We start from the raw sequence: 22,225 nt of genomic DNA on the forward strand, positions 1-22,225 counted from the left end.
GTTTTATTAGTGCTGTGACTCTTCGAAAGTCCCTCTATGGTTTCCACATCTGAGTCTCAGAGCCTGAAAACGATGGATGCTGAGAGGGAACAGAATCATTACAGGCTGCCTTTAAATTCTGATACGTCTTGGGGCACCTGGGTGGCTCAGTCGGTTAAGCATCTGACTTCAGCTCAGGTCATGATCTCGCACTTTGTGGGTTCAAGCCCCACGTCGGGCTCTGTGCTGACAGTTCAGAGACTGGAGCCTACTTGGGATTCTGTGTCTCCCTCTCTCTCTGCCCCTCCTCTGCTTGAACTCTGTCTCTCTCTCTTTCTCTCTCTCTCAAAAATAAACATTAAAAAAAATTGTTTTTAATCTGATACATCTTGCTCAAGAAAAACCAAACCCACAAAAATGCCACAGACAGTCACTGGCACCCAAGCCAGGGAAGAAGGGTGATCAGAACTTCCTCATCTCCCACTTACAAAGTTTTCCAGTTAGAGGCTACTGGTGAAGGTCAGAACACAGTCAATTTTAAAGACTTTCTACTGTATACCCAGAAACGTGACTATTTTTCATCTTCTAGGAATGAAGGCAAAAGTGAAGGTTATAAATAAACTCAGTTGATTATTTTCCACTTATGACAGGCTATTCAGTGGGAAAAAGAAAGAAACTAGAAAAAGAAAAAAAGCCTTCGTCTGGGAAAGTTGGTATAGTGTTTGAAAATAAACAATAACAGCAAGAGTATAAGCTTAAAATGGAGGATCTAATGGAAAGAGATGCTTTATTTATTTATTTTATTTATATATTTTTAATGTTTATTTATTTTTGAGAGAGAGAGAGACAGAGCGTGAGCAGGGGAGGGACACAGAGAGAGAGGGAGACACAGAATCCAAAGCAGCTCCAGGCGCTGAGCTGTCAGCACAGAGCCCGGCGTGGGGCTGGAACTCACAGACTGTGATATCATGACCTCAGCTGAAGTCAGATGCTTAACTGACTGAGCCACCCAGGCGCCCTGATGGATGCTATATTTAAAAGAACATAATGTAGTATGGAATATCCGTAATAATGCCCAAAATATCCTTTTTAATAACAAACTTCTGAAACACAGATTGCATTGGAATATTTTAGTGCAATGCAGTAGGCACGTAAAGAGCAGCTCATCAACTGGCAAAGGCTTGTTTATCTCTACATTTAGATAAGCTTGAAGACATTTTCCCAAACCTCGTTTACACGGTCTTTTTTGTTCAAAACATAGTTTTGAAAGTGAGGAATTAAAAAAACAAGTTCCTGTCCTGTAGGCCTCCTCAAACTCTCTTGTACATCCTCCACTGAGACTGGGGAAAGAAGGAGATACTCACCACACTAAAGAAAGCCAGACCATTGGGAAGTATGTCAATATCATCTGCGCCAGCCTCTGGAAGTCCAAGAAAACAGATAAACGTTATGTTCAAATTCCATTATTTGTTAGATACAGCACAATAGGGACTTTCTTTACTTTACCAGTGCCTGAATTTTTAGGAATAGTTCCAATTTTTTCTGAGGAAGCACTCTCTTTAATACACATCCATCGAAATCCCTTCCTGCAATGAACCTCTAACTTTAAATGTTAGATATTTTATGTTTACTCAAATCAAAGTCAAGCAATCACCACACTTCCAGATATAATACAGAAAAAGCTGACATCTGTACACTCCTATGATAAACATCCAGATGTCTGTACAAAAGTAATTGACATCAGGGGAATATTACTTTCAGAGTGAAGGGCTCATAGTCATTTAACCATGCAAATATCCTTGTCCCTTTCTCTGCTCATTCAATCTGAAGCAAACACAGACATTTCTCTCATTAACAGAGATAAAGCACCTGGGATTATATATTCTCTCTTTTAAAAACAATGTCTGCTTGTTCTCATAAGCAAAGAAAGCTTTCCATTTAATCTTTAAATTTAGGCTTTAAACTACAGAAAACAACTAGCAAAAGAAAATTAATGAAAAATACCATGCACCTAAGCCAGCTGAATCTTCTAACAGTTGTCTCTGAGCAGGCTACAATTACTATTGATTGTTTATTGATTGTCTTCAGTGCACTCCACACAGCACAGCAAATAATTAGACATAAGACCTTCCCAGTGGTCTCACTGTGTAAATTCTGCAGACAGATAATAGACCCAAACACAAGAAAAGAGGAATAAAAATGGCTTAGATTAAGCCAAATCATGACACATTCTTTGAGTCCACAAAATCCAATCTTCCCCTTTAAGACCTCTCCAAAGGATTTCTCCAAGATTATTTCTAGGTTGTCAAAAACAAACAGCATCTATGCAGCCATTTTGGTTTTGATTCATGAGTTTGCATTTGGTTGGTTGCCTCCAGTGTCGCCGGCTCTATCACAGTGGAGAAAAGCAAAAGAAAATACAAATGCCAAGAACTTCACTTTGTAAACAAGACTGCAATCATGAATACATGCAATGCCTGTTCCTTGGCAAGAAGATATATGTGTGAGTGTGTGTGTGTGTGTGTGTGTGTGTATATATACATATATATATATGTGTATATATATATATATATATATATATAATATATGTGTGAGTGTATATATATACACACACACACTCACACATATATACATATATATGCATACACACACTCACACATATATACATATATATGCATACACACACACACACATACACATGCTTTAAGCATGGCATGATGGAGGAGTTCTTAGCCTGGTCTGTGGATTCCTAAGGAGCCACAAATGGGTTCCAGAATCTATGAACTGGTTGAAATTCTATGCAATGCAAAATGGCACCTGGATGTATGGCTGAGAAATTCTATGAAAAGGATCAACCTTGGCTTTCAGCAGGTTGAACAAAAGGTCTTCAATAGCCCCAAAAAGTTAAGAATCACTAGACTCTAATCCCAGGGTTCTCAACTGGTAATGAGCAGGGACCAGGGGACTCTATGCCACATGTATGTATATGCAAACACAAACATACACACACACTCACATACACATGTCAGTCCAAGTTTTGCTTTCTAGACCCATTTAGTAGGAAGTCAATTAAATAAAATTTGTTGTGGGGTGCCTGGGTGGCTCAGTTGGATAAGCATCTGACTTCGGCTCAGGTCTCACAGTTTGTGGGTTTGAGCCCCACGTTGGGCTCTGTGCTGACAGCTGAGAGTCTGAAGCCTGCTTTGGATTCTGTGTCTCCTGCTCTCTCTCTCGCTCTCTCTCTCTCTCTCCCTGCTCCTCTCTCTCAAAAATAAGTAAACATTAAAAATTTTTTAAAAATAATAAAATAAATAAATAAATAAAATTTGTCGTTCTTGAAAAATTACTTGAAACAATTTAATTTCAACATATACATGCTTATGCACATAGAACAAGAAAGGATATACAGAAAAAATTAACAATGGTTCTTTAGGTGGTAGGATTATGAATGATTTTCATTTCTTCTTTATACTTTTCTTTGTTTAAAATTTTCTACAAATAATAGTATCGTTTTAGTAATCAAGAAAAGAACAATGTTTGTGAAAGGTATTTTCATTTCAACTACATCATAACTTCTTTGTGCAATCCCATCACCTAATTCCAAGAAAAAAAATAGTAAGTCTTATCTGTAGCTTTCTTTAGAATAGTTTCCAGATCTACTCCCTCCGTCTTCATTTCTATATCCATTACTACAACAGGATTTTATCATTTCCTATCACCTCTTGGGTGTGATTACTGTAAGCGCAGTCAATACTGGAGAAATTTTTTTCTCCTCGAATTCAGTAATAGCAGTAGTACTAGTACTAATAATAATAGCTACTAGATATTGTGTTTACCAAGGGCTAGACTCCTCGCAAGGACTTTACATACATTATTTCACACAATTTCTATATCCCTAGGAAGCAATATTATTACCTCTTTCTTTAGAGTAAAGAATACAGAGCCTTTGAATAGTTAAGCAAATTGTTCAAGGTCACAAACTGGGAAGCTGGGACTCAAGTCTTTTCCTTCTGACTTAAAAGCACACAGAAAAGAAAATACAACGTAGCAGTGAATGAATTTTCTATGTCAGAACCATCCCCTGGTTCCTCTCTAAAGACACTTTACTTTGTAAATTTGACTGTGGTCAGTTCCACATGTTAGCTTTTTCCCAAAACGTTCTGCTTCCATTCCTCCAACCAAGATCTTCCCCAATCCATATTCGGTACTTTTTGTTAAAACCTCTTTCAAAACCCTCTTGCTCTAGAAAGTCTTCTAGCTTACTTAGCATATCAGGTTTTGATCTATTTTTTATTATATCTTTGGTAATTATCTGTGTCAGAGATGGCTAACTGCTCCCCAGTATCCATATTCCCCATCTTCCTTTTCAGCTACAGGCACATGGCAACCCAGCTAAGGACATTTTCTACCCTTTCTTGAGATACTTGTGGCCATTTGCCTAGGTTCAGGTTAACAGGGTGCGAGAGTACAATATGTATGCAATATCTGGGTAAAATAAGCTAAAAATAATATCCACATAAATTTTCTTTCTATCCCTTCATGTTGGGAAATGGCAACAGTTGGAGTTGGAGTCTCCAGTTGGAGACTCAGTTGGAGAAAGCAGCAATATGTTGAAGAGACTCGTGTTGCTTCATCAACCTTTGTCCCAGATTAGCCACATGGAGCACAACCATCTAATCACCCTAGGCCATTTGCTTATCTTTGGATTGGACTGCCATGTAAAAGGGAATAAATTTCTCTCTCCTCTCCTCTAGGTGTAACTTTATAACACCAAATCAGCCCTTGCCATTCCCAATAGAGTATCCGATATGTAACGTAACTATTTTTCTCCACTTTTTTGGTTCACTGGTGAGGGAGGTATGTGTGTTAGTCACTCTGGGAAAAGATACTATATTGCAAAGAGAATTTGCCAAACGTCTCTGAGTCTTGGGTCCTTATCTATTATATACAGAAGAGAAAAAAGAAAAAAAATCTATTATCTCACAGTAGTGTACATTTTGTTTTCCTTTCATAGTAGACTATAAAGTAAATGATTACAAGGGCTACCAACTTTAATGCTTTTTTTTCTTTTAAATCTCCCCAGCAGCATTTATTGTAAAGGTCTTGATTGCCAAGTGTATAAAACCACTAATTAACTCAAGAGAGACAATCCATTCAAAATTTTCTTTTAGTCCAGGACTCTGAATGCCCGCATTTTCAAAGACATTTAGAAAATGTTTTAAGCTTTTAAGTCTCTATAAATAGACTTAACTAGAGCCTGTCATTATAATTTTTTATTATTTAGATGTTGATATTAGGCCAAATCATGGGTGTGTAAGAGCCTGGTTTCTGTCCGTAAGATACAATCGGAAGGAAAATCAAAAAATAGGATAGTGAGCTTACTTGGTGCCCCCGCAGAAGGCACACATCTGGAATGGCATGTGGTAGGTGATTATTATTTATTAAAACAGAAAGACATGAGATGATATGTATAGAGCACCCAAGAGTTGCGAAGAGTTCATTTCTAGTCACGGTGAATGCAGCACCATAGTGTGTGTGGGTGTGGGTGTTGATGGGGATGGAAGTGTAGGGAAAGTGGTCTTACCTCTTGGAGGGATAGCTGGCTTCAAGTGCGTGGCTACTACTGTTTCCCAAAGTGGAAACTGACAAAGAGAACCTTTCAACCCTTGTTGCCTACCATAAGAAGTTGCTTTTGCCTGTATGGGCATGTATATGCCCAGCACACTGTTATTCCCTATAATCAAAGACCACTGAATAAGTGACTGTTGTTAAAAACAAGTAACTACATGCTATTATTAACCACTATGCATCACCAACATAGCATTCAACAAATGTTCATACAGTGTGTGCTAACCACAGAAACAAAAACAAAAACAAAAAAACAAAAACAAAAAAAAATAGAAAGAAAAAAAGCACAATTCTAATTAGATCTAAAAATGTATCCCAAATGTGCTTCTAATCACTCATCGTCTTCGCTCTGTTGCCTTTTGAAGTGCCTCAGAGGCATTAAACACTTCACAAGAAGGGCCATAGGTGACATATTTCCTCATTCTTTCCAATTCCAGACAGCAGCTCACACACATCACAACATAAAGGTCACAAACACAGACAGACGCCTGTTCAGAATACAAATGTCTTTGGGCTTGTTTTTCTCTGAGGAGCCCTCCATCCCAGTGAGTTGTAACAGCAATACACTTGGCAGTTCATCCTGGAATGTGTCTGGCTGTGCCCTATTGTCTACTCTGGGACTTGAATTCACAGAAGGTGGGCTCCACAGGGCCAAGGGCTGTTTAATAATTTGACAATTATTAACTCAGTAGCAGGAGTAACCTTCGAGATCACTCACTCACCCTCCCAACCTTGTACAACATCCCTCACAGATGCCATCTGGCTTTTGCTTAGTGGCCATTCTGAAGGGGCTCTTCATGAATGCAGCCAGAAGGCAGGATGCAGTTGCTGAGTTTCTTGGGACTCCAGACAACCTTATTTCTAGAACTGTCTGCATTATCCAGCACAGATCTTGCCCGTGTGGTATTTGATACTGAGTTTGTATCTTCCTGCTAAGTGTGTGGGCAACAGTAAGGGCAACAAAGAGGAGAAGCCCCAGGAGCAAGAAGTCACGGAGTCCAGGCAAGGGAGACAGAACTAGGAAGGTGGACTAAAGCAACAATGGAAAATAGGACACAGGGCACATAAAAAACAGATGCGGAAAGGGAAGGCGAATAACACAACTGGAAAGAAACTTTGAAGTACAGAAGGCTGCTCTGAAAACTGATAGGTTTCATGAAAATGAAGCCTCCTTGTGTCTGATCCAGAAAAGGATCACTACTTTGTTTTTGTTCAAAGAGCACTGTGAACTCTGCCTGTAGTGAATGTGGTTATAGATATGAAGTACTTTATTAGCAATGCCAATCCAGGGCAATTTAGCAATGACTATCAAAACTTAAAACACGTCTGCTCCCTGAACAACAATCTCACCGTCAACAAGTCATCCTACAGACATACAAGAGCTACATGTACAATGACGTTCACTGATTTGTTTGGGGTTGCAAAAAACTGCAACCATCCAAATGTGCATCAAGAAGGAAATGATTAAATAAACCACAGTATGTGCAAACAGTAAAAAGAAGGAGGTAGGTCTACATGAGTTGATGTGGAAAGCTGTTCACCTTCCACTGAGAACAAAGCAGGTTGCAGAATATAATCTTATATTAAGATGCCGTTTGTGAAATATGCATGTATTTGTTTGCATTTGAGTTGGAAGTATCAGGAAAGATAAGGAAAACTTTATCTCTGGAGTTATTTCTGTGTGGGATGGAGATTTTGTTGAGAGATTTTCATTTTCCATTTTGTAACTTCTCTTTTTTCTGACACCTTCATAGCTGACCTCTAGGCTGACAGAGCACAGATTCCAGGGGCCACACACAGCGAAGAATATAAACTTTATAAAACTTGTTCAGAAAAGTCACTAAACAACCAAGAAATCAAGCAACAAACATAGGATTACACAAATAATTAACAAATTGCAGTGAGAGTGGGGGACAAAAGAAATACAGGTGCATGAGATTTAAAAAAAAAAAAAGACTGACCAAAGAGGTTTTCATTGACTTAATGTGATTTTTCCCCTGATGAACGCTAGTGGTGTGCCAAAACACTGCTAATGAGTTTTTTCGTGTTTTTGGCCAAACAATGTAAGGAGTATAACAAGCATTTTCTCATACTCACCGATTCCTTTAATGAGGTGGCAGTTTGGAAGGTCTACGGATTCTACTTCTCTGGAGGCTTTAAGTCGATTCCTGTTTAAAAAAAAAAAAATCTATCTGTTTATGTATTCCTTGCTTTGTTGCAGACAGGGTTTAAAGAGGCTTACAGCAATACATAAAACATAGCATAAATCTAAAGCAGATGAAAGAGAAGATAGAAAAACAAGGGTAGGGACATTAAAGAGCACCAGAAATGAAGTTAAAATAAAAATGCGTATCACAAAGTTGTATGTGTGAATGTGGATCATAAAAGAAAGCCAATAACTCAACAAATAAAACTTGTAATGCAAGTTCCTGTGCAAATATAAACACAGCACCAGGTCACATTCCGGACAGCTCTGGTGTTGTGGGAAGAGCTCCAGATGTGGAGCCAGCAGCCCTGTCTTCCTACCGAGGGCCCGGAGGAGCCGGAAAATGCTCAGACCCTCTGCAAAGTGACACGGTGCCTGACAGGAGGCCAAGAGAAGATGGGTTTTCCAGAGCCAGGCACACAGAAGATACCCTACAAGCAGCTGTCAAGAACTGGGTCGAGGAGATCCCATCACCGCACAGTGTTCATTAGGTGAGAGCTTCTGAGAACATCAATTACCTCAGCAAAACTACTTGCTGTTGCTGTTTGGCAAAAAATAAAGTGAAGAAATCATGAGAAAATGGCAAACTGTAATGAACAGTCCCCCCTCTACCAGAGAAGGCCACAAAGCAGTTTGGGCAAACAGGTGTGGGAGTTCTTCTTTTGAAGCCACATGCTATATAGGCTTTTTGCCTTCTCTTCGCTCACTCTCTCCCCTTCTCTTTCTGTTCTCTACAGTCACAAATGTTAAGAGTGCTTGCAGGGTGACTGACATTTTTCAAAGTGGGTCACATATATCACACATTTAAGAGACGACAATGGTAAGTTGCTGCTTGTCCCTCTTCCATTCATACCCTTGACAGCGTCTGACTTCTAGACACCAAATATGGGGAGGTCTACTGATCTCAGCAACATGGTAGAAAGTCGAGGCCTACCTAACTCAGAATTACCAACAGGTGGTAGCAACCATATATTTTGGCAACTCATATCATATATAGTGTTTCTGATTAAAATGTTCATCAGTCTGTTATTTTGAATCATGTACCTCAAATAGTATTCAAATTTCTTGAAACAATATAGCAATAAGGCTATAAAAATTAAAGTGAATCAAATATAAATAAAATAGAAAATTAAAATTAAAAGTAACTAAAGTAAACATATAAAATATGTAGGTGTAATGAAAATTAAACATAAAATACAATGTTAACACAAAGCAAGACAAAATACAATAAATCTCACATTTACAAGTCCCCGGAGGGATCAAATTTTTCATTTTTTATTTAATTTTATGTTTTTTGAAGTTTATCTATTTTGAGAGACAGAGAGACAGTGAGAGCAAGAATAGAGGAGAGAACAAGGGAGAGAGAGAAATCTGTCAGCGCAGAGCCCCAGGAGGGGCTCAATCCTAGGAACCATGCCATTATGACCTGAGCCGAAATCGAGTCAGAAGCCTAGCCGACTGAGCCACCCAGGCCCCCCACCCCCGGAGTGATTTAAAGAGAAAATATGTATACTTAGCCTAATGTAGTAGAGTGGCAGTAATACGAGTGATAATGGGAATGCCACTGCTGATAGCCATGGGTGGTAAAAGAAAATCAATAATAAAAACAGTTAAAACTCACTGAGTCCGCCACTGTTCTATGTGATTTACTTGAATGACTTCATTGAATTGTTACAATAATCCTAAGAAGTAGGTACACTTGTCCCTACTTAGGAATGAGGGAAGTGACTCAAGAGGTGAAGCAACTTTGCTGAGGTTTGACACCTGCTGGGAAGAACCTTCCAAGGCAGTGCTCTAACCCACTCTGGTATTTTTCTCAGAAAGGAGGGAAGAGATCTGTGCTTCTGCCTTAGCAGCAAGACTGCCTGACCATCAGCAGGTTAATCTCTATGGGCATCAGTCTTCTTTATGTGTAAAACAAGGATGAGGTTAGATGACCTCTCAGGTTCAGTGGACACTGCATGACTCCAGAAACAGATGGAGATACGTCAGTAGGCCTCAGCTGTGGCTTCATCAACTTTCTGCGTCATGCATTGGCTTGGGTGTCAATTTTATACAACTTACTATTATGTCCCTTTAACTCCACAAAAAGAGGGAGAGGATTATCATCTACCTATTGCCAAGATAAACTATATGGATAAAATACAATTCAGATGTGTTTGAACAATTTAGGTGGGTTATATTTTTACAGACAACTTAGGTCTGCATAAATGACTGATGATTACACACTGCTAATAGGGTAAACTTCATCAACTAGTTTAGCTGTACAATATCATCTCTAGAAATGCAGACTGCGTACTATTAAAACTGAGTTACGCAGGGGGCACCTGGGTGGCTCAGTTGGTTAATTGGTTAAGCGGCTGACTTCGGCTCAGGTCATGATCTCACAGTTCGTGAGTTCGAGCCCCGCGTCGGGCTCTGCACTGACAGCTCCGAGCCTGGAGCCTGTTTCAGTTTCTGTGCGTGTGTCTCTCTGTTCCTCCCCTGCTCTCTCTCTCTCTCAAAAAAAAAAAAAAAAAAAAAAAAAAAGAATAAACTTTAAGTTAAAAAAACAATAAAACTGGAGTCACACAAGAGTTGTGCAGAACTTCCGGTTAATCAAATCATTTTTTCTTATCTTTCCTTTAGAAGAAAAGATAGGGTTTTGTTTCCAACCTTTGTGGCCCATCAAGACTTTCACATCCTTTTTGTAGAATACTGCTAGGCTTTTTACCTGGTAGAACTACCAGTTCCCTACCCGTTAGTGAACTTCTGCATTAAGGCTGGTAGGACCTATTAGCTAACAAACCTAAAGCCATTCTCAACCCCTTTCTTCCTTGCTCCTTTCCACTGCAGAGACAGACAAGCCAAATATTTGCTTCCCCAGCCCCCTTTGTATTTAAAGGCAATCATATGACCCAGGCTTTGGAGAAAGATATTTTTGTTCCTGATAGAAAATGCAGACATGGGGCGCCTTGGTGGCTCAGTCGGTTAAGCGGCCAACTTCGGCTCAGGTCATGATCTCGGGGTCTGTGAGTTCGAGCCCCGCGTCGGGCTCTGTGCTGACCGCTCAGAGCCTGGAGCCTGTTTCAGATTCTGTGTCTCCCTCTCTCTCTGACCCTCCCCCGTTCATGCTCTGTCTCTCTGTGTCTCAAAAATAAATAAACGTTAAAAAAAATATTATAAAAAAAAAAGAAAATGCAGACACAAGATGAGAGCTAACTGGCATCACCCCTTCTCCCTTCTTCATGATATGACCACACGTACAGTGCTTGAGACCATACCAACCATTCAGTATCCTTAACACGACAAGTATGAGGACATAAAGCCAACAGTGAAGGATTGAAGGACAAAACTAGAAGAATCTAATTTTTTTATATGACCACGGGCTTGATGGAAAAGCTATAGAATGACTTACCTACAAAGTTTTCATCATGTGAGAAAAATAAGCCTTTATTTTTATACAATTAATTTGATACATGTTATTTGCAACTGAAAACACTCCTGTTAACCAATTTAAGAAGTCTGGGGAGTATATATGAGAAAACTACACAAACCTCTTTGGACTAGGAGATCAGTCAGCTCAAATATATTTATGCCAAATTAAAAAAAAATAAATAGGGAAACCTGGGTAGCTCAGTCGGTTAAGCATCTGACTTTGGCTCAAGTCATGATCTCGTGGTCCATGAGTTCGAGCTCCATGTTGGGCTCTGTGCTGACAGCTCAGAGCCTGGACCCTGCTTTGGATTCTGTGTCTCCCTCTTTCTCTGCCCCTCCCCTGCTCGCACTCTGTCTCTCTCTCAAAAATAAACATTAAAAAAATTTTTTAAGTAATATATTTTTAAAAATAATAAATAAATAAGTAAACAAATAAATGGTACAAACACAAATAAGTGACATTTTTGCTACAGCCTATTTGCTCCCTAACACTTTATGTCCACAGCATCCTTGTGACTGAATTAGGTCAGGGATGGCTGTCTGCTGTCATGCAGACATTGTCAATCAATCATAGCACTCTTTCCCTTTAACCCACAGCCAGCCTCAGACATAATATTCTAGGCAACCGCTACTGCTCTAGGCTCCTTCTGCTTTTCTCACTTTCTCACTTCTTTACATTAAAATTTTGTTATTTTTCTTTTAGTTACAACTATACGATAGGTGTAATGCAGCAAAGAATATACACGGTCTTCCTTCAACTGAGCCAGCAGTCATTTCCCAAATGATCCCTAACAGAAACAGGTACATCAAGGTTCTTCAGCAGGGGTCCAGGGGCCTTTATGGAGTCGTGGGTAAAATTCAGGGATCCATGAACATAAATGGGAAAAAATATATATATCTTTATTTAAACCTAACTGAAAGTAAGTCTCCTTCAATGATGACTGCAGGCAAGAAGCCACAGAAGTTTCTACCAGCAGTACCTATGTCTCCCTGTCAATAACAGAAATCACAGACATTGTTACATCCATTTCAGTTGCTGTAGATATCTCAAAATACCATTTATACTCACCGCAACTTCAAAATATCTATTGCTACATATTCAACTACCTTTATATCTATTTAAGGCTTTAATTAAGAAGCCCACGTTGTTGTATCACTAGATTTTTAAAATAGGCTGGTAACAGCATTTAAGTATTTAAATTAAGTATTTAGTATTTAAATAATTAAATAGTATTTAATTTTGTTTTACACCCCTATGTATTGTATTTTATGCATTTAAAAACATGATGGACACCAAGGTGTCTTATCGGTTGATGAATGGATAAAGACGTGATAGATGCGATACACACACACACACACACACACACACACACTCACACATACACAATGGAACAGTATTCAGCCATACAAAAGAATGAGATCTTGCCATTTGTGATGACCTGGATGGAGCTACAGACAATAATGCTAAGCAAAATAAGTCAGAGAAAGACGAATACCATATGATTTCACTCATGTATGGAATTTAAGGAAAAAAAAAAATGAGCAAAGGGGAAAACAGAGAAAGAGAGACAAACCAAGAAACAGACTCTTAACTATGGAGAACAAACTGATTGTTACCAGGGGGAGGTGGGTGTGGAGGGATCGGTGAAATAGGTGATAGGGATGAAGGAGGGGACTTGTGAAAAGCACAGGGTGATATATGGAAGTGTTGCATCACTATATTGTACACCTGAAACTAAAATAACACTGCAGATTTACCAAACTGAATTAAAATAAAAACTAAAAAAAAAAAAAGAGGGGCACCACACACAAAAATTAAAAAATAAAATAAAAGCATAATGTTGAGAAGGAGTCAAGACTTTACCAGACTGCCAAACAGATCTATGGCCCAAAAGTCTAAGAACCCTGCCTGAACATTGTCATTACAGGTAACTTTCAATGAGCACTTACTACGTATTTGGCATTGTTTTAGCACTTTACAAGTACAAGAATGAACTTCATGTTTTCATAGCCCCACTATGGAGTGGGTAGTATTGATATCCCCATCCTATAGATCGGGACATTGAAGCACAGAAAGGTGAAATAAAAAGCCAAGGTCCCGGGTAAATAGTGGAGCTAAGGAATGAATTCAGGCCATCTAGGCCACAGAGCATGAACCCTTAACCAACAGTCATTACCATGAAATCAATTTCTATTTCTTTCACTTAGGAAAACAGCATTAGCCATCCAGAACAGGATGAGATAGGGGCAGTTAATTATTATATTGCCTCATCTTCAGCAAACTAGGGAAACAGTGTTACTACCTGGAATTACTTTGTTCCATATCTCATGGCCTTTGAATTTACAAACCACTGATGGGGCTTTATCTTCTAAGTACAGGCTTAAATATAGACAAACAGGGGCTTTATCTTCTGTATACAGACTTGTAAAACCTCTTGGAATTTTCACCCCTTGAGTCCCCTTAATGCTGGTACTTAGTAACTAAGAATTTGTGGTTAGGCATGGTAAGCTGGGAGTAAGTCATTTACTCCAAAGGCAGAAAAGCTAGGAGGCTGTGGGGAAGCAGGGGGCAAACGAGAAGACCTAGTTTGGAGTTTACGTTCAGCACTTATTACCTGTTGAGCTACTAGCTGACTTCCTCCAGCCTCAGTTTTAACACGTATAATATAGGAAAGAAGACATATATGAAGACTGAATGGAGGCATAAATGTAAAAGGAATTTCTTTCCAAATGTCAGTAAATGTACATTTTGGTTTACTATAAAGAACTTTTGGCACAGTGATCAGCACACAGCAGTCACACAATAAACAATAAGGAGGATGGTAGTTTAAAAATAACACCTGAACTTTCAGCAGAGTTCAAAGGCAAACTGGCTAGCTTTTTGGTGCGGCTGTCATAAAATCTATCATGCAACAAGCGGAATATTCAGATGCTTGTTTGGGGATTCCTGCTCACGCATAGGTCTCTGATGTACTCAAATCTCATGATTCATTCAAGTATGTGTACTTTGCAGCAGGTAGCAACTGGCCCAGGGAAATTTGTGTCTTTCTATTTTCCCCTTTATTGCTCAACTAGGGAGGAGTAGAAAAGTTGGGTGTAATATGCCATCCTCCCCTGGGAACTTTGGCCAGTTACAGTTCAGAAGGAAAGAGACAGCTTTGATTCCATTTATCCATCTGGGACATACTTATCCTAAAAAAAAAAAAAAAAAAAAAAATTATTCACTGTTTATCTGAAATTCAGGTTGAAATTTAAGTGGGCGCCCTGGGGGGAGAGAAATAACGTGAGTGCCAAAGCGCCATCTCTAAAAATAGAATAATGAAATAGCTGGTACCAGATGAGAGCAAAAAAACAAAAACAAAAAGAAAAGCCTGTTTTTTGAAGAGCCTTTCCTTATGGGGAGGTAGGGACATGCTGCTTTTCAAAATAGACACTAAGGGTCTGAAAGGAGAGATGCTATGCATTTGAGCACCCCACCTGTATCTGTCAAGAGCAGGCACAATCACAGGGTTGCCAAATAAAAAATAAAAGACAAGATGCCCAAATTTGAATTTCAAATAAAGAATGATATTTTAGTATAATTATGCCCCAATATTGCATAGGATCCGCTTATCCTACAAAATGGTTCGTCGGTTATCTAAAAGTCAAATTTAACTGGGCATCCTGCGTTATTTTCTAAATCTAGCCACCTATCACATATCCTAACATTCTCACATCAGCCGATTGAGGGCTTCAACTATCCGATGAAGTTACCACCCTAGAAAGTCACTGCTTGGTAAAATTTATTACAGTCAAATCTCTCTAAAGAAAAGATGCATTAAATTGTAAATTACCTGTAAGGGACATTCTATGTAAATAAGCTTCATTTACTTTTTCTTAGGTTTGCAACTATAACTCATTTAAAGGGACTTAAATTTAAAACTTTAAGATTGGTAAGAAGAAAAACCCATGATTTGGGAAAACTTCAGCTTGTGGAACACTGATGGCTTGAAGTTCAGGACAATTTAATGAGCTTGTGAATTTTAGTGGTACTGCCTTTGAAACTGAGAGCTGGACAGAATGTACAAAACCATCCAATTCAAGAATGTCCTGCGGAGCAAGTTGGGCATTTATGTAACATGAAAATTAAGGCCAATATGTCCATTTCCTACCAGTAAGAATTCTTCCCTCTGTCACACACTTCCCCCAGCTTGCACCCCTTTATCAGCAGATAAAGCTCCAGCTATAGGTCAGTAGACACAGAAACCCTGGTATCACCTTTGACTTCCTCCCCCTTATTACTGGGTCTCAGGCTTGGGCCCCTGTTCTGTTATTCTCTCCAAACCACTGCAATACCTTAACTAGTTTCCCCATATCTGCTTACTCTCTATTCTACTACTTCTCAATTGTAACTGCATATTAGAATTATAAGGAGAATCTCGGGGCGCCTGGGTGGCGCAGTCGATTGAGCGTCCGACTTCAGCCAGGTCACCATCTCGCGGTCCGTGAGTTCGAGCCCCGCGTCAGGCTCTGGGCTGATGGCTCAGAGCCTGGAGCCTGTTTCCGATTCTGTATCTCCCTCTCTCTCTGCCCCTCCCCCGTTCATGCTCTGTCTCTCTCTGTCCCAAAAATAAATAAATGAAAAAAAAAAAAAAAAAAGAATTATAAGGAGAATCTTTTAAAATAAACGCTCAGGGCGCCTGGGTGTCTCAGTCAGTGAAGCATCTGCCTTCAGTTCAGGTCGTGATCTCGCAGTTTGTGAGTTGGAGCCCACTTCAGATCTATTTCCTTCTCTCTGCCCCTCCCTCACTCACATGCTCGTGTGCGCTCTCTCTCAAAAATAAATAAATATTAAAAATAATAATAAAATAAAATAAAGAACACTCATGCCTCGGCCCCACTCAGACCTACTGAATCAGAATTTTTGGGGGTGCAGCCCAGGCATCAGCCTGCCAGGAGATTCTAACATACAGCCAGGATTAAGAACTGCTCTCCAATCCGTCCTTCCAGCTTTGTCTCTATGTAGCACAACTAACTATGCTTTATAACACAGCAACTGATTATGCTTTATATGGTTTAAACAGATTCCTGTTGAAACGCACACACGCACCAACATCAATAGTTCTCCTTTGCCTATCAAAGCAGGCCCCAATTTTTGAACTCCTAGTTAACCATCTCAAAACCTTTCCTACCCTGGACCCCTTAACTCCCCTCAAGTTGGTCTACTGCTAATCTCCAAACTTCCCCACCCGTTCCCATTTGTTCATGCTTCGTTTTTCATCTGGGATGGCCTCCTTCATCCCCATGTATGTTTCACCCATCCTTCAAGACCAATTTCAAATAGTCTCTTTCTCCTGAACTCCACCTTCAAGGGCTCCATCTTTCCTCCTTAAGCCTGCAGGGGTTGGTTTGTACCTGTCCTGGACACCCAAATTGATACATTTGTTTTACTTCTCTTCTCCCGTGTAATAGGGTGAACTTCTTAAAGGTGAGGACAGTGCCTGACTCCATTACAGGAGCCCAACACAGCACACCATACAGAATTGGTGCTCAGTATTTCTGGAATCCATCTGCACGAGGCTTATAAAATTTGAGTTGGTAACTTAGAAACTAGGATGTCTACCCATCCGTGATTTTCATTATAATTAGATTGGGACATGCACTAGGCTTGTGCTGTTTGACATTCTGGCTTCAGGGTTCCTCAGTGGAGATAAATAAGGAAGTGATGTAAGACCAGTCGCTGAATATCTCAAATATCTTTGATGCACAGCGCCAAGATTAGAAAGATGAAAAGTTTCTCAAACTTACGCAGGGGAGGGATGGTGCACAACTTTATTAAAGAAGGAGGCTGGTTTGGGCAACAAAGAGAAGCAGCACCAATGACTTGAAATAAATCTTTATAATGAAAGTTTCAGTGCATGAGTAATAGTTTTGCTTTCAAGTTTAAAGAGCTGGATTTGCCTGGGAGTGCTTGCAAAGCACTCGCTGGGGCTCCTCAACTTCCCAGAAAGTCTCGAGATTCAGCCCAAACTGTGTGGGTTTTGCTAGAAGCTGGGGTGGGGTGTTTCACAAGCTGCGGATCTGAGAACAACCCGGAGTTATCTGCCCGGCAGCTGGAGAATCCCTGCATGGCCTGCGCCCTCTCCCGCAGCCGGCGGCCACCCGGGCCTGGGGACCCGAGCGCGGGGGAAGCTCGGGGAGGCGTCCCACAGCCGGGCCGCGCGCCGGCGCCTCGGTGCGCGAGGGCCCACCTACCTGAGCGCCAGGAGCCTCTCGCCCAGGAGCGCCAGCGCTATCCCCAGCAAGCTCAGAGCCACCAACCTCCCCATGGCTCGGGAGCCGGCGCCGCCAAGCTCTCGCTGGCCTGGGAGCACGGTGGGCGGTGCCCGCCTCCCCGCTCCGGCCGCGCTCCGCCCCGGCTCCGCCCTCGGCCCGGCCCTTGGCCTTTGTCACCACCCGCTTCCCCAGAAGCTTTCCCAGGATGCCCCAGTTTAGGTTGAGGGCGTGAAATTTGGAATTCCTTCGCCTCCTATCCCAAACAACCCCAAAGACCTCAGGCAGCCCGCGTTCCTTTCTCATTTTCCTAGTCTTCAAAGACATTCCTTACTCCTCGTCCCAGTAGGAAACTTCTAGATACAGTTTTAAAGATTCTTTTTCATTACAGGAAAAGATACAGAGTCCTGTCTTGTAAATAACCTCATGCTGGAATCACTATTCTTTATACCAGGGTGTAGACAGAAGGAAAGAGACATTCTGTTCCTGGTAATCCTTCATCTGGGCTCGAGGCCTGCAGACTTGAACACTTTTTGATCTCAGATCAGTGTATGGGAAAACTGTTTTTTGCTTTCTTTTACTTTAAGAGCCATAACATGAAGAAAGAAAGAAAAACAAATGTAAAAGTGAAGCTTATTGGTTCAGACTGAGACGGACCGAGTATGCCTGAACTAAGCTTCCAATGGTTCCCAGGGTTTATTTGCCATCCTACAGCGTGTAGGCAGAAACCATCACAATTTCCAATCTTCAACAAACATCACTTTCTTAAACAACCTGTAAATAAAAATAGATGCTAATTTCTCATCTGCCCCTCCCCCCACCAAAACCAAAACTCCTCTCTTTCTGTATGTGTGTTTCTCTGATTCAGTCCTACAGGATATTAGGTTATATTGAATGGTAGGGAGAAAAACAGTTGTCTTTTGAAAGAACAGACATGTGTCATGGGTCCCTCTGGCACAGACAAATCTCAATTCAGGATGAGGCTGAGACCCAACAGATGCTGGGCCACAAAAGGAACAGTACCCCAGGATTTAGGATGGAGATATTTGCTGTAAAGAACCAGAGCTTTCAAGTTCGGCAGAACCTGCATAATCTCCATCTCAGAAAATCTTGGAGAAACTTTCGATTAATGTTATTAACACGACCAGTGAGTTCCCTGAAACTCAGTCTAATTCCCTCATCACTCTGTGTAAAAGTGCTGTATCTCCATACTTTTCTTCCTGCTGAGTGTTGTGCTGAGTGTCACTGTCGAAAGAGTTTCTGCAGAAGTAGCCCCCATTCTTACCCCATATCCACCTCTAAGCTAAGGCTGGGAATCGCTATTTCTCACAGACAGATGGGGAAGAGAGGGATTTTCTGATCTGGAAATCAGAAGTCTATCTTCTCCATTGTAGAAGGATGGAGAAGAACAGTTACTAAATGTTGTAGTATATAGCTGTTATTAAATGTTATGGTATAGTTTAGCAATCTTTTGAGATAACAGATCTCTAGGCTACACCAAGAACATAACCCTGGGTTTACGTTATTTCATGAGAAAAGTGGTTTCTGACTCTTAAATAATCAAGTTGCCCAATACAAAACAAACTTGTTCTGGAACTTGTCTGAATGCTGGCAACTCTTTACACTTGGTCTGAAGCAGTGTTTCTCAAATAATGACATGTAACTAGTTTATAATTAGAAATTTAATGGTTCTTAAGCAAAATTTCAGAAATAATAATACCTTTTATCAATGCTTCTCAAACTATGTGTGGTGAAGGACAGGTTTTTCTTCGCCTTTGTGAAGTACAATGAAAATAATTACCAGAAATGAAGTAAAAACTCCGACACAAAATACAAGCCCAAATCTTTTATTATTTGATTCAACAGACAGAAAATGAGTTTGTCAAATTTCTATAACAGTTTCTAAATGCTTGCTTTCAAATTTTCATATTTATCTCACCATGGACCAAAAACAAAGAGTTCACAGATTGAAAATGGTCTTTGGAGCACACTGTAAGTGGACTGCCTTTCATGATTGTACTTTTAACTCTTTAAAGTTCTTTGCCTGTGTTATCATGTGTAATGTCCCCGGTAATCTGCGGAATAGGTGGCTCATGATTATTGTCATTTCATACACTATGTGATGGCGAGGTGTTCCCTCCATATTCCTTTTCTTTTTCTCCCCATCCTTACCTCTCTTTTAAAAAGGGGGTAGATCTTTTAACACAAAAATATATTGAAGAGATGTTATAAAAGATAATTATTATAATTATTATCAGTAAAAGAAAGAATTGCTTTGTAGATGGCTTCATTCTATGGCTTCTCAGAGAAAAGTAAAGGAGACCTTTGCCTCCCAAGTCATTTTATTGAGAATCCAATATATTAAAATATAAAGAAATGCAATGACAAAAGTCATTTATATACATATTTTAATATTTATAGTTAACAAATTATAATTCTTCAATGATTAGGTTGAACAATATGAATTTGTTTTCCTTAGGGATCAAAAACACCCAAATACAAAATACAAGGTATTTGCTCCAATAATGGAGCTCAAGTTTGAAATGAATGGGTTTATTCAATTGGGTTAAGGTATAGCTAGGACATATGAATAAAAAAATTCTAAGATAATGTTGAAAGTCAATAAGATAGCCTACCTGTCCCCACTAGACACGAGCCTATTTCTACAGAGGGCTGTACAATTTCCTGCCTCTCTTCCAGGAGCAGCAGGACCCTGGAGGAAGAGGACAGAGGTGTAGAAAACACTGGGAAAGAAAAGCTGGGGAGACCAGAGACAAAAACTCCCAGTCTCCTTCACAGGCTGACTATGTATGGCCTGAACTCTGCAGAAAAAGGAAAGACATTCCCCTAGTCTAGGAAATATATGCATGTTTCTTATCATCTAACAACAATAATGCCTCCAGTTATCAATGAATGAACCTTGCATGCAACCTCTTTCAGAGTGACAACCAGAGCTATTGTTTACTGAACAGTTCCTATGTCAAACACTTTCTAAACACTGCCTCATTTAATTCCCATTTGAACAACCATTTGAATCAGGTACTATTATTACAGCGGTTAAGAGGTCATAGAGGTTAAGTGTCTTGCCCAAGGTTACACACCTGGAGAATGGTGAAGCCAGAATCCAGTGTTAGAAAATTTGTATCAAGACCCCATTTCCACCCTTCATATATCTCTTATTAATTGTCCAATATAAAGATTTCTATACTTCTGCTATTCGTGGCAAGAAGAGAAATGAATGAGCTGGTAGTGAGAGCTGTGGAAAATCATCTCATGCCAATGGACACGAGAGGGTCTTTAAAACAAGGTTGCTTTAAAAAATTTTTTTTCATGTTTATTTATTTTTGAGAGAGAGAGTCGGAGTGCAAGTGGGGGAGGGTCAGAGAGAGAGGGAGACACAGAATCTGAAGCAGCCTCCAGGCTCTTGTCAGCACAGAGCCTGATGCGGGGCTTGAACTCACGAACCACGAGATCGTGACCTGAGCCTAGTTCAGCTGCTTAACCGACTGAGCCACCCAGGCGCCCCAAAACAAGGTTGCTTTTTATACTTTCCTTTTCCTGCTTACATCACTTAACCTTTATTGAGTGTGTTCTGCATCTCTAAGCAATTACTAGGAATTCAAAATAAAGGCGGTCCACATTCCTGTCCTGGTGGTGGTCATAGGCTAGCAAGAGAGAGAGGTACCTGGACATATGCGATGTTGTGTGTCAAGCGCTAAGAACCTCGATCTTACCTTGTAAGTGACGTAAAGCCACTAAAGCCTTTTAAGGAAGGGAGAAACAGCTGTGTTTTGCAAAGGTCACTCTGATGGCTGTGGGAAGGGGAGCTGAAGTGTACTTCCCAAGTCTGCTTGAGAGAAGAGACAGATGTGAACAAGGCAGAGGCAGTGGGGAGGGAGGAGAGGGAGCAGATTTAAGGAATGTCAGAGGTTGAATGCATAGAAAGTGGTGAATGATGAGATGGGAGAAAAGGGAGGGTTGAGAATGACATGTTCCCCAGCTGAACAAGGGAAAATGGGGCTGTGCCAACTGGGACAGGAAGGTTTGAAGAGCACATCTGATGTACTCAAAGCCCTGGTGACAATTGCAAACAATTGGTGCTCAGGGATGAGGTCTTATCTGGACAAGAAGACTTTGGGATCATTAGCAGACAGTACAGCAGACTGAATCAATGTCTGTCAAGAAGGGGAGAGGTTGTAGCCTGAAGTGAAGTGATATAGGTCAAAGTCTTTAAAACGTTTTGGTTGTATAAGTGGCTAGGAGGCAGGTCGCAATGTGAGGAATGTTACAGAGAATTAGGAACTGAATTGAACTTCAGGGAATTACTTTAAACCAGGGAAAGCAAAGACTGGCATAGATGTGGCTGTTTGCCTTTTCTCCTGAATCTGGGCATGGTCTTGAAGTTGTTCCTGCCATGGTGTTCTAGGCAGTCACTCCCTAGCCATGGAAAATGAAACCTATTTACTATTCACTTATAGGGACTGGGAACCATGTGAAAGATGGAGGTAGAAGTGGTTTGGAAAGAAATCTCCAAAGTTATTTGTGCTTGGGTAAGATGGCTCCTCTCCTGCTTCTATACCCCCACTGGTAGGAGTAACAAGAGAGCCTTGAAACATGCTTCTGTCAAGACCTCTCTCTTTTTCAACACTCATGCCTTACCTTCAATATCTATGTAATCTCATTAGGCCTTTTATCCCTATGTTATGTGGTCACCATCTGAAACCCAGCTCCCTACTCAACCTT

General features: G+C 40.4%; 1 protein-coding gene across 1 annotated transcript in view; it reads right to left on the bottom strand.

Annotated features, from left to right (window-relative positions):
- PON2 (paraoxonase 2) overlaps positions 1–17,621 on the bottom strand; it is a 28,979-nt gene extending 11,358 nt beyond the window's left edge. Inside the window, exons 1-3 of the mRNA XM_045494847.1 lie at positions 17,465–17,621; positions 7,705–7,775; positions 1,344–1,399 (exon numbers count right to left, since the gene is read on the bottom strand). Of these exons, the coding sequence (XP_045350803.1) occupies positions 1,344–1,399; positions 7,705–7,775; positions 17,465–17,538 (201 nt within the window). The 5' untranslated portion in view covers positions 17,539–17,621. The remainder of the gene's footprint in view (positions 1–1,343; positions 1,400–7,704; positions 7,776–17,464) is intronic.
- Positions 17,622–22,225: the final 4,604 nt, after the last annotated feature.

Source organism: Leopardus geoffroyi, chromosome A2, assembly GCF_018350155.1.
Source record: "Leopardus geoffroyi isolate Oge1 chromosome A2, O.geoffroyi_Oge1_pat1.0, whole genome shotgun sequence".
NCBI lineage: Eukaryota > Metazoa > Chordata > Mammalia > Carnivora > Felidae > Leopardus > Leopardus geoffroyi.